General features: G+C 44.9%; 1 protein-coding gene and 1 long non-coding RNA gene across 4 annotated transcripts in view; one reads left to right on the top strand and one right to left on the bottom strand.

The window, feature by feature from the left end:
* The window catches only part of TTN (titin), a 274,020-nt gene that overhangs the window by 30,975 nt on the left and 223,534 nt on the right, over window positions 1–19,511 (bottom strand). The window contains exons 298-301 of the mRNA XM_077883161.1: window positions 2,340–19,445; window positions 1,164–1,460; window positions 463–1,050; window positions 67–369 (exon numbers count right to left, since the gene is read on the bottom strand). Coding sequence (XP_077739287.1) covers window positions 67–369; window positions 463–1,050; window positions 1,164–1,460; window positions 2,340–19,445 — 18,294 coding nt within the window. The remainder of the gene's footprint in view (window positions 1–66; window positions 370–462; window positions 1,051–1,163; window positions 1,461–2,339; window positions 19,446–19,511) is intronic.
* LOC144304669 (uncharacterized) overlaps window positions 1–19,511 on the top strand; it is an 82,915-nt gene that overhangs the window by 47,430 nt on the left and 15,974 nt on the right. The window lies entirely within an intron of this gene.

Genomic DNA, 19,511 nt, shown 5'->3' with positions numbered 1-19,511 from the left:
GCTTTGCAGAAATAAGATGTGCATTTGTAAGTAGTCAAAACCCTCCTTCTCAAGAAAAATACATACCACAGGCGTCAATGGCTAGAACTGGTTCGGAAGGATGGCTGGGTTTTCCAATACCAGCAGCATTTTCTGCATATACCCTGAATTCATAAATAAGTCCAGCACTGATTGTTGTGACTTTGAAGTGAGTTGTGCGGATAACCAATTTGTTGGCTTTTTGCCATAAAATACTGTTTCTGTCTTTCATTTCCAGGTGATAGCCTATAACTGCGCTGCCTCCATTGGACACTGGTTCATGCCAGGCCACGGTGATGCTTTCTCGAGTAACATTAGTGACCCATGGTGTAGATGGTGGTCCAGGTGTTGCTACAAAAGAGAGAAATCCCTTAGGTTAGCACAGACCTTTAAAACATTTATGTGAATGAAAACCTGGGATCTTTGAAACGTTTGGCAACTTACTGTATGGAAGTTTGACAGTCACACACGCTGAATCTATGTGATCACTGATGCCAAAGCGGTTTTCTGCCTTGATGCGGAACTGGTATTCTTCTCCTGTGGTCAGTTTCATGACTTTAATCGTGGTTCTTGCAACTGTTGTAGACACCTCAGTCCATACTGTAGTACTTGTCTCTCTCTTGAGTACGATGTAATTAGTAACTTGACTTCCACCATCATACTTAGGTGGCTCCCATTTGAGAGTCACGCTTTCTTCTGTTATGTCGCTGATAACAACAGGGCCAGTTGGGGGACCAGGCCTGTCCAGTACAACGATGTTAATGAAAGCTTTGGTTGTCCCACTGGAGTTGGCAGCAGTGATCTCATATCTTCCAGCATCAGTGGTAACACTTTCTTTGAGATTGATGGTCAGGTTCTCAGCGGTAACTTCAGTATTAAATCTCATGGTTGCTTTCAGGGGCACACCATCTCTTGACAAGGTCACTTTGGGCAGCGGTTTACCAGAAATTGGAATGTCAACTTTAAGGTTTGAGCCAGCTCTAACATATACAGTATGACTTGGGAAGTTCTTCATATCAATGTCAGGTGGTTCTAAAAAAAAAGAAAAGAAAAGAGTACAGCAGATGAAGGTGAAAAAAGAGTTTCTAAAAATTAAATCAATACAAACCATCTCAAATTTGGCTTCTATAGAAAAGCAGACATACCTAGTTGTTCCTTAATAAGAACGGGAAGCAGGAGCTCTCTTGGGTCACTCAGACCAGCTTGATTTTCAGCAAACACCCGGAAAAAGTATTCAGAATTCTCCCTCAGACCAGAAACAATGTGATGGGTTGACTTCACCACTGCACATCTAACCCAGTTTTTCTGTCCCTTTTCTACTGCTTCAACGATATAGTGTACAATTCTGCTTCCACCATCGTGTTCTGGCTTCAGCCAGGTCAGGGAAACACTGTCTTTGGATACACCTGTTACTCCAAGTTTTTCAGGTGGGCTTGGCTTTTCTAAGAAAGTAAAACATCAAAAAGAAAGAGATTAGTACATTTTTTCCCCATGTGTGTTCCTTCCGCATCATCAAAGAAAAATTTTAAATGAAGGCCACATACTTCCTTTCCTTTGAGTCTCCTCCTTTTTACATAACCAGTTTGACTTCTGAGCCAAGCAAAGCTTCCCTAAGCTTTGTCATTACATGTCATAGGATGTCATAGCATTCATATTCAAATTAAGTGTCAAGTGACTAGATTAAAGGGTAAAATTTATCCCAAATTTGTCATGGGTATAAAAGGAATAAGATGAACAGTTTTATAAGAAACTTCATACAATTTCTGCACACACAATCTATCTGCAGTCATATTCAGTTATACTTAAATTCAACTCCAGCTATGTAAATTTCTACATTTTTTTTAATTAACAAAGAACTTTCTCTCTTAGAGATTTTGTGTTGTGCTATAGTATGAACTATCTGAGGTATGAACCAAAAGCCTTTAAAATTAAGTGAGATTTTTAGGTAATTCACACTCAGACACCATTACCAGATGAGTCTTGTGTAAATAAATAATGACTTCAACTCAAAAAAAATAAAATAGGGATCCCTGGGTGGCGCAGCGGTTTAGCGCCTGCCTTTGGCCCAGGGCACGATCCTGGAGACCTAGGATCGAATCCCACGTCGGGCTCCCAGTGCATGGAGCCTGCTTCTCCCTCTGCCTATGTCTCTGCCTCTCTCTCTCTGTGTGTGACTATCATAAATAAATTAAAAAGTTAAAAAAAAAAGAAAAAAAAATAAAAAAAAATAAAATAAAATTAAGTGAGAGTAAATAAAATGATACATATATTCTAGGAAAATTAATATGGGTATATAGATGTTCTTTGTTCTTAGAACATACCTGTTATTTTTACTCCTTCCTTTGTTTCAGCTGGCACACCAACACCAAACTCATTCTCTCCAGAGACCCGGAAGTAGTAGATGGCCCCTTCTTGTAGGTTGGTGACTTTGTAGGAGAGGCGGTTACAGTTGTTGGTCACAGAGACCCATGATTTCTTACTGGCCTCACGTTTTTCTATGTGGTAATTCTTCACTGGAGCTCCACCGTCGTTTTCAGGAACATCCCAGGATAACACAGCAGATTCTTTGGTTATATCATGTACGGTAATATTGGCTGGAGGACCAGGAGAATCTAAAACTTTGACAACTAAGGTCAGTGAAGCAGCATTCAAAATATTCTGAATTGTTAGTGTATATTTTCCAGAATCATTTCGGTTGGCATTTTCAATAGTAAGTGACGTACGAGAGTCTGTGGAATCAATATAAGCTCTGGTGCGGAGGTCAGTGTCTGGCTTACTCCACGAGACACTAGGCACTGGTCTTCCCCGGAAAGGTACGGTCATGGTAAATGAGGAACCGGCCTTGACAATCAAGGTCTTCTTCATTTCACTGTCAAGATCAAATACAGGTTCTTCTTCTCTTTCTTTTGCGATCTGGGGATCCGAGCTATCACTGGGATCACTAGCACCGATCTTATTGACAGATCTTACTCTGAAAACATATTCGGCTCCTGTAGTTAGTCCACCTATAGTATATTCTGTGCCTCTTAAGTTCTGAATTGCAGTTTCCCACTCAGTTTCATCAGATTTTTTGTATTCTACGGTGTATCCAGTTACTGGGGCCCCACCATCAAACAAGGGCTTAACCCAGCTGATAGTTATATTTGTCTTGCCCGAGTCCACAATCTTGGGTTTGGATGGAGGAGATGGCAAGAACACCGGGTCTTCTGCCCGAATCAAGGGAGAGGTTTCACTTGGAAGGCTCAGGCCAGCAGCGTTTTCTGCATAAACCCGGTACTCATATTCACATCCTTCCCGAAGTCCGGTTGATTTCACTCTCAGGTCATAAACTGGTTTTTTGTTTACCCGCACCCATCGTAGGCTGTTTTTCTCTCGCCTCTCAATTATATATCCAGAGATTTCACTGCCTCCATCACTCTCAGGTCTCGACCAGCAAAGGGTCATGAACTCTTTGGTCACAGATGTAATTTCCAAAGATGTGGGTGGACTTGGAACCGTAAATGGATTTAGTGCCTTTACTGCCGTGCTCTCCAGGGACTCACCAACACCATATTTATTAACACCTGTTACTCTAAAGATGTATTCATTGCCTTTGAGTAGCTTGGTTACTTTACAGGATGTTGTCCTTAACTCTCCTTCACATATCGTCCACGCGAGGTGGCTTGTTTCACGTTTTTCTACGATGTAATAGTCGATATCTGCACCACCATTTTCTTGGGGGGGTCCCCAGGAAAGGGAGCATTTCTCAGCCGTGAGGCCACTTATTTCAAGTGGTCCTGCAGGTGGGCCAGGCTTATCAAGTACCTTGCAATTAACTGCCATAGACCGAGTTCCTGCAACATTCTTCAGGGTTAGTATATACTGCCCAGTGTCTCGTCGGACACAGTCCTTCACCGTTAGCACAGTGTTATAGTCTGTTGAGACAATTTCTGTTCTTGCTCTTTCTTCAATTTCGACCCCATCCTTGGCCCAGGAAATTACCGGCAGAGGTCGCCCTGCAATGTCCGCGTTTATCTTCAGGACCTCTCCAGCTTTGACAACAATAACGTCTCGGAACTTGACATCCATCATGATTCTTGGAGCCTCGACATCGTCTTTCACTGTAATCGGCCCCGTGGATTCAGATGGCTCGCTAACGGAGTCAGCCGCATTCTTTGCAAAAACACGGAATTCGTAACGCTGGTCTTCAGTAAGTTCAGTCACTTCGAAGTATGTTTCTTGTACGTTAGTAAAATTGCACTTCAGCCACCGGCCATCTGGTAGCTCTCTACGTTCGATAATGTAGCCTGTGATCTTAGCTCCACCGTCATAATGTGGTTTGGACCACTTAAGCGACACTGATTTTCTTGTGATATTTGTGACTTCAGGTTGTCCGGGAGGATCACAAGGATCCCTTGCAGGGACCGGTTCACAGGATTTACTGCATTTGCCGATTCCAGCGATGTTCTCGGCGTACACACGATACTCATACATCAGTCCTTCGTCGAGGCCGGAGACTTTCATTTGCGTATCGGCGATGAGGATTTTATTTGCTTTGGACCAAAGAATGCTGCTTCTCTCTTTATATTCAAGGTGATAGCCAATTACTTGACTTCCTCCATCATTAACTGGCACTTGCCAGCTTACAATCATGGTCGATTTTGTGGCATGCACGACTTTAGGAGTACCAGGAGGGCCCGGGGGGCTGAATGGATACTCTGCAACAACAGGTGCAGACTCGCTGTAGGAGCTCCTGCCAAAGCGGTTTTCTGCACACACCCGGAACTGGTACTCACTTCCCGTGGTCAGACGAACTATTTTAATGGATGTTCTTGCCACTGCTTGTGAAACCACGTGCCATGTGGTAGAAGTGGTTTCTCTCTTTTCAACGATGTAATTGCTGATTTGGCAGCCGCCATCGTATTCTGGAGGATTCCAAGAAATGGTTACATTGTCACAACTGACCTCATCGATGTGAACAGGTCCTGGAGGCCCTGGTTTGTCAAGGACGATCACAGTAATAGGAACGGTTATGGCCCCGGCACTGTTTGAAACACACAATTCGTAAGTTCCGACATCTTCCCTTGAAGCTTCCTTAATGGAGAGTGATGTTACGGTCTTTGAAGAAGAGACGTTGACCCGTGTCGTTTCCTTAAGAATCTGACCGTCCTTTTTCCAGCTTACGGTCGCTTGAGGTCTTCCTTTAAATGGAACATCAATCTTCAGTTGGTCTCTAGCCTTTACATTGAAAGTATTGAAAGGAAGCTCAACTGAGGGCTTTATTTCAATGTCCCGTGCAATTACCGGCACTCCAAGTTGTCTCGGGTCACCTCTTCCTTTTTCATTCACTGCAGCTACCCTGAAGGTGTACTCTTCTCCTGCAGTTAGGCCAGATATAGTCGCCTCCAGAGTCTTAACTTGTGTGCAAGTGCTCCATTTTTCACTCCCTTTAGTCTGCATTTCAACTACATAACCAGTAATTTTGCTGCCACCGTCACTTTCTGGTTTCTCCCACTTAATTGTAGCTGTATTGCGGGTCACGTCGACAAGGGTCACTCTTCCGGGCGGGAGGGGTGGTTCAGAAACTTTAACGGGTTCAGTTGTTTCAGCTGGCAAACCGATCCCGTATTCATTGGAAGCCAAGACTCGGAAGTAGTAAGAACATCCTTCTTGTAGATTTTCAATTTTAAATGTATTCTTGGTGCAGTTGTTTGTAACCGTAGCATATGCTTTTCTTGTAGTTTCTCGTTTTTCGACAATGTAGTTTGTAATCTTCGCTCCACCATCGATAAGTGGTGGCTCCCAAGACAAGATCACCGAGTCTTTCTTTACTTCTCTTACATTCAAATTCACAGGGGCGCTTGGCGAGTCAAGAACTCTGACGTTAACAAAAGCTGTCTTAGAACCGCTGTTATTTTCTAGCGTCAGGTTATACCGACCGCTATCAAATCTGGTGACGTTGTCAATGACTAACATTGTGTATGAGCTGGTCACCTCGATCTGGGCCCTCTCAGTGAGAATGCCTTCGGCCTTCTCCCATTTAACCTCAGGTTCCGGTCGACCTTTGATGGTGACAAATAAGCGTAAAGTAGCACTTGCCCGCAGAACGACTACCTTTCTCAGGTCAGCATCGAGTTCTATTTCTGGTGGCTCCAGCCTCTCTTTCGCCACAACTGAGCCAGGTATAGTTGCAGGTTCACCCACACCTTCAGAATTGATGGCACAGATACGGAAGTTATACTCGGTGTTCTCTTTAAGCTTGGTCACTGTGAATTGCTTTCCTTGTAATCCTGTTGGTGGAGTGCAAGTTGTCCATTCATCCGCAGAAGCTTCTTTGACCTCAACGACATAGCCCTTAACGGGTGCACCGCCATCATAAATAGGCTTACTCCACGCCAGGGAGACAGAAGATCTGGAAGTATCCGTCACTTTTGGATTACTTGGTGGACCTGGTGGATACAGAGCATCACAGGCACGGTAGAAAACAGATGGCTCGCTTGGTTCACCCACGCCAGCTGCGTTTTCGGCAGCAACTCTGAACTCATAGGAATGACCTTCGGTAAGGCCAGTTACCCTGAACCGGAGATCTGTTAGAGTTTTCTTGTTGCACTTGGTCCATCTAATGCCTTCCTTATCTCGTTTTTCAAGAATGTAGCCCTCAATTTCGGCACCTCCGTCATCCACTGGGCGTGCCCATGTTACCACCATAGAATCTTTGGTGATTGCTGAGGCTTCGGGTGGTGAAGGGGGACCTGGTGGTTTATAAGGATTACGGGCTATCACAGGCTCGGATTCCAAGGGCTCTCCAATTCCGTATTTATTGACAGCCATGACGCGGAAAATGTACTCATTACCAGGAAGCAGTTTAGTGACTTTGTAGTTGAGGGCCTGGACCTCAGTGGAAACCTGGGTCCAGGAGAGTCTGCTTGTTTCTCTCTTTTCAATGATGTAATGTGAGATATTAGCACCACCGTCCTGTAAAGGCGGGTTCCACGCCAGGTAACATTTCTCAGCAGTAACTCCAGAAACTTTCAGAGGTCCTTCTGGGGGCCCTGGCCTGTCAAGTACCTTTACAGTGATTGGTATGGACTTTGTTCCACCAACGTTGCTGAGTTTCAGAATATACTGTCCTCCATCAGTACGTATACAGTCTTTGACAACAAGAGTGGTTTTCTGAATAGTAGATTTAATTTCCATCCTCGCAGCTGTTTCTTCAAGCTCTTTTCCATCTTTTGACCAAACGATATCGGGTATGGGCTTGCCGCGGATGTCAGCTTCAAGGACAAAAGTCTCTCCTGCGTGAACAACGATTACGTCTTTATATTTGGGATCCAGTGAGGCGTTCGGTGCATCAATTTCATCTCGTGCAGTAATGGCACCAGTGCTTTCAGACGGTTCACTAAAGTTGCCAGCTGCATTTCTTGCAATTACTCTAAATTCATATCGCTGGTCTTCTACAAGTCCACTCACTGTAAATTCAGTCTCTAACACGTTGGTGAAGCTGGCTTTCATCCAGCGGCCATCGGGTAGATCCTTCTTTTCTACGATATAACCTGTTATTTTGCTACCACCATCATAAGCAGGTTTCTTCCATTTCAGTGTGACATTGTTCCTTGTGATAACAATGGCTTCAGGGCGGCCAGGTGGGTCACATGGATCACGAGCGACAAAGCATTCTGACACTTTGCTAGGCTTGCCGATGCCAACGATATTTTCAGCAGAAACTTTGAACTCATACTCAAGTCCTTCATCAAGTCCGGTTGTTTTGAATTTGGTGTCTTGAATGGGAATCTTATTTAATTTGACCCATAAAATGCTGTTCTTTTCTTTCTGTTCAAGATGGTAGCCGATAACTTTGCTCCCACCATCATTGACTGGCTCATGCCACTGCACAATCATTTGATCTTTTGAAATTGATGTCACAAAAGGAGTTCCAGGCGGTCCAGGTTCTTTAAATGGATATTGTACAACAACTGGTTTAGAATCGAGAGGGGCACTCTTTCCATACCTGTTTTCTGCAAAAATTCTAAACTGGTACTCTGTGCCTGTTTTCAGTTTGGTTACTTTAATCGTTGTTCTCGCAACTGTTGCTGATACCATCTGCCAAGTGGTGGTAGTTGTATCTCGCTTCTCTACAATGTAGTTGCTTATTTGGCAGCCACCAGTATAGGCTGGAGGTTCCCAAGATATGACCACAAAGTCTGCGCTAACTTCATCGAACCGAACTGGTCCAGTTGGAGGTCCGGGCTTTTCCAAAACAATAATGCTGAGATTTTCTGTGGCGGTACCTGCACTATTTGTTGCTGTTATAGTGTATTTTCCAAAGTCATCTTTGTTACTTTCTTTAATGTGCAAAATAGTTGAAGTAGCTGTTTCCTCAACATTTACTCTTGTTGTTTGTTTAAAAGGCTCACCATCTTTGACCCATGAAATTTCAGGTCTTGGTCGGCCGATAACTGGGATTTCGATTTTAAGATCCTCTCCAGCCTGGACGGTATATGTGTTAAATGGCAACTTAAAACTAGGCTGTATGGTCAAGTCCTTGGCTATGACAGGAACACCGAGCACTCTTGGATCGCTTTTCCCTTTCTCGTTATAAGCCTTGACACGGAACTGATATTCTTGTCCAGAACTCAAACCAGTAATGACTGCACTACAGACTTTGGATTCGGCAACAGTACTCCATTTTTCGGTTCCTTTGGGCTGCATTTCAACAACATAACCCAAGACTCTGCTACCACCATCATGTTCAGGTTTCTCCCACATCAGTGATGCACTGGTCTGGGACACATCCGTGAGTGTCACTTTTCCTGGCGGGGAAGGAGGTTCAGCAGCTTTCACAGCATCAACAGTTTCCACTGGAACACCAACTCCAAATTCATTTTCAGCCATGACTCTAAAGTAATAAATGGCTCCCTCTGTAAGATTCTCAACTTTAAAGCTTGTTTTACCGCATTTACTACTCACATTAGCGTATGCTTTTCTGGTTGACTCACGTTTGTCAATAACATAGTTCTTCACCTTTGCACCCCCATCAATGATGGGTGGTTCCCATACCAGAAGGACAGAATCCTTTTTAACCTCTTTGACTGTCAAATTCTGTGGAGGTCCTGGGGTGTCCAAAACTTTCACAGTCACAAAAGCGGATTTAGATCCACTGCTGTTTTCCAGCTTGAGAATGTATTTTCCGGCATCATTTCTATCACAGTTGTCTATTGATAGTTGGGTATAGTTTACCCCCTTTTCAATTTGGACCTTATCTGTGAATTCACCTTCCTCTCGAGACCAAGTGATCTCTGGTGTTGGGCGACCCTTGAATGGAATGTGAATTCTGGCCGACCCACCAGCTCTGACAACTATTCCTTTCCTTAATTCAGAGTCAAGGTCAAGTTCAGGTGCTTCAAGTTTATCTTCTGGTTTCACAGTACCAGGAACCGATGTAGCCTCACCTAAGCCAACTTTATTGAGGGCAGAGACTCGTATTTTATATTCTTGGTGCTCAATGAGTTTTGAAATTTCAAATCGAGTGGCTCTCAGGCCAGTCTGTGGAGTAACTATTTGCCATTCTTCTTCGTCTGCTTTACAGAGTTCTACTACGTAGCCTATGATCTCACTGCCACCATCATAGATGGGCTTACCCCAAGCGAGTGTAATTGAATTTTTAGTGGTGTCCACAATGTGTGCGTTGGTGGGTGGACCAGGTTTGAATATAGGATCACAAGCCTTATAATAAACCGTAGCTGGACTTGGTTCTCCCACTCCAGCAGCATTTTCTGCAGAGACTCTGAATTCGTATTCATGATCTTCTGTTAATCCTGTTACCCTCAGACGCAAATCTGTAATGCGGCGTTTACTACATTTTATCCACCTGATGCCACTTCTGTCTCTCTTCTCTACAATGTAGCCGATAATCTCACTTCCACCGTCACTATCTGGACGGTTCCAACAGACGGTCATGGAGTCCTTGGCAATGTTGGTGACTTCCAAGCTTTTTGGTGGTCCGGGAGGCACAAATGGATTTTTCATCAGTACTGGTGCAGATTCCAAAGGCTCCCCAACACCGTATTTGTTGACAGCCATTATGCGGAAAATATATTCATTCCCTTCTAAGAGTTTGGTAATTTTCAGAGAATTGGTCACAACTTCTGAAGCAACCACAGTCCAGGCAAGTCGACTTGTTTCTCTCTTTTCAACGACATAGTGAGAAATGTCACTGCCACCATCTTGAAGTGGTGGAGACCATGTCAAAGAGCATTTTTCAGAAGTGACTCCAGTAACCTGGACTGGCCCTTCTGGAGGTCCTGGCCTGTCCAATACTTTTACATTTACTGGGAAAGACTTAGAACCTGCAACATTGGAAGCTCTTAAAATATACTGTCCACCATCAATTCTAATGGCATCCTTCACAATAAGTAAAGCCTTAAAATCTGTGTTCTTTATCTCACATCTGGCAGATTCTTCAATTTCCTTATCTCCTCGTAACCACTCAATGGTAGGAAGGGGCTTTCCGTGGACATCAGCCTCAAGCCTGAATGTTTCTCCAGCATTCACCACAATTGTGTCTCTGAATTTTGGATCCATTGAAATTCTTGGAAGTTCAACCTCATCCCTGGCAGTTATTGGTCCAGTACTGTCAGAGGGTTTACTTATTACACCAGCTGCATTCTTCGCAATGACTCTAAACTCATATCTTTGATCTTCAGTAAGGCCTGACACGGTAAATTGAGTCTCGATGACATTTGTGAAGCTGGCTTTCATCCAGCGACCCTCAGGCAAATCACGTTTCTCTATGATGTAACCTGTAATCATACTTCCGCCATCATATTCAGGTTTGGTCCACTGTAAAGTGATTTCATTTCTTTTAACCATTATTGCTTCTGGGGTTCCTGGCGGGTCACAGGGATCTCTGGCTACGTAGCATTCGGAATTCTTGCTTGCTTTACCTACACCAACAATATTTTCAGCATAAACTCTGAACTCATATTCAATGCCCTCTTCAAGATTGAGTGCTTTAAACTGAGTGTCATGAATAATAGTTTTGTTGACTTTTGTCCACAAAATGCTATTTCTTTCCTTCCTCTCAAGGTGGTAACCTATGACGGGGCTTCCGCCGTTATTGATTGGTTCATGCCACTGAACGACCATGGCGTCTTTGGAAATGGCTGTGACAAATGGTGTGCCTGGAGGGCCTGGTTCTTTGTAGGGATATTGAGCTACAATTGGCTCCGACTCCAGGGCAAAGCTTTGTCCGTACCTGTTTTCAGCAAATATTCTGAATTGGTATTCTGTACCAGTTTTCAGTTTGGTCACTTTGAGTGTGGTTCTGGCAACAGTAGCAGAAACCGTGTCCCATACCGTGGTGGTTGTGTCTCTTTTCTGAACAATGTAGTTGGTGATTTGGCAGCCCCCTGTGTATGTTGGGGGGTTCCAAGATAGTGTAATACTTTCAGCACTGACTTCATCAAATTTAACAGGTCCTTTTGGAGGATCAGGTTTATCTAGAGTTATAACTTCAATGGATGCTGTTTTCTGACCCACAACATTAGCAACTGTGATTCCATAGTGTCCACCGTCATCCTTATGCGTTTCTTTAATGCTGAGTACGGTGAGGTCAGGGGAATCAGTAACGTTGACTCTTGTGGTCTGCTTCAGTGGAAGACCATCTTTAGTCCAGGTAATGGTTGGCTTAGGACGTCCAGAAATTGGCACTTCTATTTTCAAATCTTGGCCAACCTGTACACTGTAGTTGCTGAATGCAGGTCTCACATCTGGCTCGATGACCAGATCTTTCGCAACTACTGGAACAGCAAGGGACCTGGGATCACTTCTTCCCTTTTCATTTACGGCCACAACTCTAAAGAGGTATTCTTCTCCCTGAGTCAGGTTAGTAATTACCGCTTCGAGGGACTTGACTCGAGCACACTCTGACCATTTCTCGCTGTGCTTAGCTTGCATTTCCACAATATACTGAATGATTTTACTGCCACCATCATGTTCGGGCTTTGTCCAACTCAAGGAAACACTGTTTCTGGTGACATCATCCACAGTTATCTTTCCTGGAGGTTGTGGGACTTCTGCAACCTTAATAGGATCAGCAGTGTGGGCAGGAAGGCCAATACCGTACTCGTTCTCAGCTGTGACTCTGAAGTAATAACTGCAGCCTTCCTGGAGTTGTTCAATCTTCCAAGAATTCTTATGGCAGTTTGTTACAACTGCAGCATATGATTTTCTTGTGGCCTCACGTTTCTCAACAATGTAATTTTTAATCTTGGATCCCCCATCCAGCAGAGGCGGTTCCCATGTAATTGATACTGAGTCTTTAGTGATTTCTGTGACTTTCAGGTTAACAGGTGGACTTGGTGTGTCCAGGACTCTCACAGTAACAAAGGCAGACTTTGTTCCACTGCTGTTTTCTAATGTGAGAGTGTATTTTCCACTATCGTATCGGTTGACATTGTCAAGAACGAGAGAGGTGAAACTGCTAGTGACATCAATTATAGCTGCATCTCGGATTTCACCATCCATCTTCCCCCATTTAACTTCTGGTGTAGGACGACCTTTGATGGGAACAAATAGCCTTAAGGAGCCACCTGCCCTTATGTTAATAATTTTCCTTAGTTCTAGGTCAAGTTCAATGTCTGGTGCTTCTAATTTTTCTTCAACTATAACAGGTCCTGGGACATCCGCATGTTCTCCAACTCCAGCTTTATTGACAGCACAGATACGGAAATTGTACTCATGCTTCTCCAATAGCTTTTCTACTTCTATATTTGTTTTATTGATTCCAGTTGGTGGAGTGCACATGGTCCATTCGCCAACACTCACATCACATTTTTCGACAATGTAGCCTTGGATTTCACAGCCACCGTCATATATTGGTTTGCTCCAAGAAAGGAAGACAGAAGATCTGGTAATATCTATGACTTTGGGATTGTTTGGAGGTCCTGGTTTATAAATAGGATCACAAGCCTTTTGGTAAGCAGAAGGTAGGCTTGGTTCACTGAGTCCAGCAGCATTCTCGGCTGAGACTCTGAACTCATAATTGTGATTTTCTAGGAGTCCAGTTACTCTCAAGCGCAATTCCCCAATCAGGCGTTTGTGGCATCTTGTCCATCGAATGCCTTCCTTATCCCGTTTTTCAAGAACATATCCAAGAATTTCACTGCCACCATCAGATGCCGGTCTTTCCCATACAACAACCATTGAGTCCTTGGTCACTGTGGTGATTTCTGGAGCCTTTGGTGCATCTGGCACTACAAACGGATTCTTGGCAATTACTGGCTCAGATTCAAGCGGTTCACCAACACCATATTTGTTTACAGCCATTATACGGAAGATATATTCATTGCCTTCGAGAAGCTTAGTAACCTTGTAGCTGAGAGTCTGCACATTGGCATCAACCAGAGTCCAAACTAAGCGGCTGGTTTCTCTCCTTTCCACAATATAATTTATGATGTCACTCCCACCATCCTGTAGTGGGGGTTTCCAAGCTAGTGTGCATTTTTCCGCTGTCACTCCTGATACCACAACAGGTCCTTCAGGGGGCCCTGGTCTATCGAGGACCTTGACATTTACAGTAACTGATCTCTCCCCTGCGACATTTTTGGCCTTCAGTATGTAATTGCCACTGTCAATGCGTACTGCATCCTTTACGCTGAGACTGGTGGCAAAGTCCGTGCTCTTTATTTCTAATCGAGCTGTATTTGAAAGCTCCTGATCACCTTTTACCCACTGAATGGTTGGTATTGGTTTGCCGTGAATATCTGCGTCAATCTTGAATGACTCACCAGCGTGAAGCACAATTGTGTCTTTGTATTTTGGATCCATACTTATTCGTGGTGGATCTACCTCGTCTCTTGCTGTTATTGCTCCCGTGCTTTCTGAAGGCTCACTAAACACTCCTGCAGCATTTCGAGCTATCACCCGGAACTCATACCTCTGATCTTCAACTAGGCCAGTTACTTCAAACTGAGTGTCAATGACATTCGTAAAACTGGCTTTCATCCAGCGGCCATCAGGCAATTCTTTCTTCTCTACAATGTAGCCGGTGATCTTGCTTCCACCATCATAAGTGGGTTTCTTCCACTGGAGCGTCACAGAGTTTCGTGTGACAATAATTGCCTCTGGCCGTCCAGGCGGATCGCACGGGTCACGCGCCATGTAGCATTCTGACACCTTACTTGGCTTGCCGATGCCCACGATGTTCTCTGCAGAGACTCTAAATTCATATTCAATGCCTTCATCGAGGCCAGTGGTCTTAAACTTGGTTTGAGGAATGGGCGTTTTATTCAACTTCACCCAGAGGATACTATTTCTTTCCTTGCGCTCTAGATGATAGCCGATGACTCTGCTACCTCCGTCACTCACTGGCTCATTCCACTGTACTTCCATGCTGTCCTTGGAGAAGAGCGTTACAAATGGCGTGCCAGGAGGGCCGGGGACTTTGAATGGATACTGGGCTATGACAGGCTCTGAATTCAGGTATGTGCTCTTGCCGTATCTGTTTTCAGCTGCGATCCTAAACTGGTATTCACATCCGGTCTTTAATCTACAGGCCTTGATTGTTGTCCTTGCAACAGTAGCTGATACAATTTGCCAGGTGGTTGTGGAAGTGTCCCGTTTTTCTACGATGTAATTATTGATAGAACTCCCACCGTCGTACTTAGGGGGGCCCCAGGAAAGAGTAATACTGTCAGCTGTCACTTCATCCATTTTAACGGGTCCGGTTGGAGGCCCTGGTTTGTCAAGAACAATAACATTAAGGGTTTCGGTAGCTTCGCCAGCCGAGTTAGTCAGTTTAACTGTGTAATGTCCAACATCTTCTCGGCAGGCTTCCTTTATTGTCAGTAGTGAATTATTTTCTGTGCTCTCCGCATTTACTCTAGTGGTCTGCTTCAGTGGCACGTCGTCTTTATGCCAGGTTACAGCAGGCGTAGGGCGTCCAATGAATGGAACGTCAACTTTTAGGTCTTCACCGGCCAGTACAGTGAAAGTGGTGAACAGGAGTTTGAAGGCTGGTGGGATGACAAGGTCTTTGGCAATTACTGGCACGCTCAGTTGCCTGGGATCGCTGATGCCCTTTTCGTTCTGAGCGGACACACGGAAAGAGTATTCTTCACCCTGAATTAATCCGGTTATGGTGGCTTCGGTGACTTTGACTGTGGCACATGTGGCCCACTTGTCGCTACCTTTGCTCTGCATCTCCACAATGTAGCCTAGAATTCGACTGCCTCCGTCGTGCTCTGGTTTTTCCCAAGAGAGTGACACGCTGTTTCTGGTGACATCCACCAAAGTTATTTTTCCTGGTGGAAGGGGTCGTTCTGAGGCTTTCACAGATTCCGCAGTTTCGGCAGGCAGCCCGATGCCATATTCGTTCTCAGCAAGAACCCTGAAATAGTAACTACACCCTTCCTGAAGCTGGTCTACCTTCCAGGACGTCTTGTGGCAATTTGTTGCAACAGTTGAATATGCTTTTCTGGTTGATTCCCTCTTTTCAACAATATAGTTCTTTATTTTCGAACCGCCATCAAGGAGAGGAGGCTCCCACGTCAACGTGACAGATGTCTTAGTGACCTCCTTCACCTTGAGGTCCTGCGGGGGGCCTGGGGTGTCTAGGACTCTAACATTGACAAACGCAGACTTGCTGCCCGAGCTGTTTTCTACCGTGAGTATGTATTTGCCGCTGTCGAATCTGTTTACGTTTCCGACGATGAGCAGGGTGTAAGAGCTCGTGGATTCGATGCTGGCTTTATCTAAGGACTCTCCGTGTTCCCGGGTCCACTTCACCTCCGGGGCTGGCCTGCCTTTGATGGGGACAAACAGTCTCAGGGTGCAACAAGCTCTTATGGTGACAACTTTGCGCAGGTCAGCGTCCAGCTCAATCTCTGGAGGCAGCATCCTCTCTTCAGCCTTCGGGGTCCCAGGAACCAGCGCAGGCTCTCCCATCCCTTCGGAGTTCATGGCATAGATGCGGATTTTATATTCCTGATTCTCTACGAGGTTGGTGATGGTGTAAGAAGTTGCCTTGAGCCCAGCTGGTGGAGTGACAATCTGCCACTCATCTTCCTCGGGCCGGGCAATCTCGACAATGTACCCAGTGATTTCTGAGCCACCATCGTAGATCGGTTTATTCCAAGCAATTGAAATGGATGATCTGCTTGTATCTAGAACGCGTGGGTTCCCTGGTGGGCCGGGTTTAAACACAGCGTCACAAGCTTTATAAAACGGACTCGTGGAACTCGGTGCGCTAATTCCAGCGGCGTTTTCAGCCATGATCCTGAACTCATACTCATGCCCTTCTGTTAGTCCAGACACCTTGTATCTCAAATCAGTAAGAGTCTTTTTGTTGCATTTCACCCAGCGTTGCCCAGCTTTATCACGCCGTTCTACGATATAATTGATGATTTCACTTCCACCGTCGGAGTCAGGATGTCCCCAGCAGACAACCATCGAGTCTTTAGTGATGGCTGTAACTTCGGGGTTTTTGGGTGGATCAGGGGGTCTGAACGGATTTACGGCAAGCACAGGCTCTGATTCCAGTGGCTCTCCAACTCCGTACTTATTTACAGCCATGACACGGAATATGTATTCATTGCCTTTCAAAAGCTTAGTGACCTTCAGCTTTGTCACTTGGACTTCTGAGGCGACATTTGTCCACGCCAATCTGCTGGTCTCACGTTTCTGAACTATGTAATGTTCAATCTTGGCACCTCCGTCGTCCAGTGGAGGCAACCACGACAGTACACATTTTTCTGCTGTCACTTCAGATACAGCTAAAGGTCCTTCAGGTGGGCCTGGTCTATCGAGGACTCTGACGTTGAAAATGTGTTTAGCAAACCCACCAGGATTAGTTGCTGTGAGGATATACGCGCCGCTGTCCCTTCTTGTTGAATCTTTGTTTATCAGATAAGTAGAGAAATCTGCAATTCTTATTTCTAGCTTTGCTGTGCCTTCAAGCTCCTTTCCATCTTTGGTCCATTCCATCGTTGGAAGTGGGCGACCTGAAACGTCAGCTTCTAGCTTGAATGCTTCTCCTGCTTTTAATATTATTGTGTCTTTAAACTTAACGTCCACCATTATCTTTGGTGCTTCAATGTCATCCCTGCACGTGATAGCATCTGATGGCTCAGACGGTGGACTAACAGCACCAGCGGCATTTTTGGCAATCACTCGGAATTCGTAGGCAGCATCTTCTGTTAGGCCGCTGACTGTAAATTCATTCTCCAGAATATTGCTGAAGTTGGCCTTTAGCCACCGTCCATTGGGAAGGTCTCTCTTTTCAACTATATAACTGGTAATTTTAAAGCCTCCAGTGTATTCAGGCTTAGCCCATTTAAGTGTCACTGTGTGTCTAGTAATATTCAGAGGAACCGGTTTCCCAGGTGGGTCAATGGGATCTAAAGCAAGCATAGGTTCAGATGGCTTGCTTGGCTTGCTTTTGCCTGCCAGGTTTTCTGCAATCACTCGGAATTCATAAGCAATACCATCTGTAAGTCCACTAGATTTGAAAATGTTGCCTGGCACCAATGCTTTGCTCACGGTCTGCCAGAGAATACCATTTCGTTCTTTTCTTTCAATGTGATATCCTAAAATGGGGCTTCCACCATCAGAAAGAGGCTCATGCCAGCTAATTGTCATAGAATCTTTGGTAACTGCAGTCACCTGAGGGGTTCCAGGAGGCCCAGGAACCTTAAATGGATAGTTGGCAACTATAGGTGTTGATGTGATGCCTGGTCCAACTCCATATCTATTTTGTGCTTTTACCCGGAATTGATACTCCACTCCAGTAGTGAGGCGAGTGGCTTTATAGGTAGTGCGTATGACGGTGGTTGCTAGTTCAACCCATGTAGTGCTGTCGGTCTGCCGCATTTCTACTATGTAGTTGCTTATTGGTACACCTCCGTCGTTCTCGGGCGGGTCCCAAGAGAAGGTTACAAAATCAGATGAGACTTCATCAAATCGGATTGGTCCAGTGGGTGGCCCTGGGATATCGTGGACTTGAATGGTGATGACATCACCAACCTCTCCTACAATGTTCCTTGCTGTCAATGGATAGGGCCCGCTATCACTTCTTACACACTCGTTGATATTTAAGATGGTTGAAGTTGCTGTATTTTCAAAATTAACTCTCTGTGTCTGTTTAAGAATCTGGTCTCCTTTTTTCCACGTGACTGTGGGCTTTGGCCGACCAAGCACTGGAATTTCAACTTTGATGTTGTCACCAGCTTTGGCAATGACCAATTTCTGATAAATGCCACGCAGATCCAATTCTGGAAGCATTGTCTGCTCCTTGACAATGACAGGTCTGCTTTCTCTAGGGGCACTTCTTCCTGCACTGTTCACAGCCATCACTTGGAAGGTATATTCCTCTCCTTCTGTTAGATTCTTCACCACACATTCTAGCCCTTTCACGGTTGTGATGTGAGTCCACTGGTCAGAGCCCTTTCTCTGGGCTTCAATTACATAGCCAGTGATCTTACTGCCACCATCGTGCTTTGGTTTAGGCCACGCCAGGCTGACTGTGCTCTTAGTTATGTCCATAATGTTCAGACTATCTGGTGGTGATGGTGCCTCAGAGGCTTTCACGGGTTCTGTTGTTTCTGCTGGCTCACCAATTCCATATTCGTTTTCTGCCATCACTCTGAAGAAGTATTCACAACCTTCCGACAAGCCAGTAACTTTATATGTGCATTTGTGGCACTTCGTGCTGACTGTGGAGTAAGATTTCCGTGTTGCTTCTCGTTTCTCCACGATGTAGTTTGTTATACGTGAGCCCCCATCTATCAGAGGAAGGTCCCAGTGCAGGGTGACACTGTCCTTTGTGATGTCAGTAGGCCTCAGGTTAAGGACAGGTCCTGGGGTATCCAAGACTCTGACATTAACAAAGCCACTTTTCTTCCCAGCAGCGTTTTCGATGGTCATGACAAATTTACCAGTGTCATATCTGTTACATTCTGGTATAATGAGAAGAGTAAATGATTCTGTATTCTCAATGTTAGCTCGGTTTTTCAGGTTGATGTCGTCTTTGGTCCACGTCACTTCAGGAGCAGGACGACCTTTAATTGGCACGAATATTCTAATACTGAGTCCTGCTCTAACAACCAGTGTTCTTCGAAGCTCAGCATCTAGTTCAAAATCAGGAGCCATTTCCCGTTCCACAATTTCAACGTCTGGAATCACTGCTGGCTCCCCGATACCTGCATCGTTGATGGCTCTGATTCTAAAATTATATTTTTCTTTGGTCTGCAGATCAGGGACAACAAATTGAGTGATTCGGAGAGCAGTTCCTGTTGTATCTTTTATCCAGGCCTCATCTCCTACTTTTTGATGCTCTACAATATAGCCGGTGATTTCAAGTCCTCCGTCATAATGAGGCTTGCCCCATGCTAAAGAAGCAGATTTTTTGGTAGTGTCGGTGACACGTGCATTTGAAGGTGGGCCTGGGGGATCTGAAACAGAAGCAAAGACACCAAAGTGTATATTAGGAGTTTGGCTTTTGGATAACTTGGCTGAGA

This window comes from Canis aureus, chromosome 34 (genome assembly GCF_053574225.1).
Source record: "Canis aureus isolate CA01 chromosome 34, VMU_Caureus_v.1.0, whole genome shotgun sequence".
NCBI lineage: Eukaryota > Metazoa > Chordata > Mammalia > Carnivora > Canidae > Canis > Canis aureus.
Note: the sequence above shows the minus strand (reverse complement) of the source record. Positions and strands in the feature narration are given on the sequence as shown.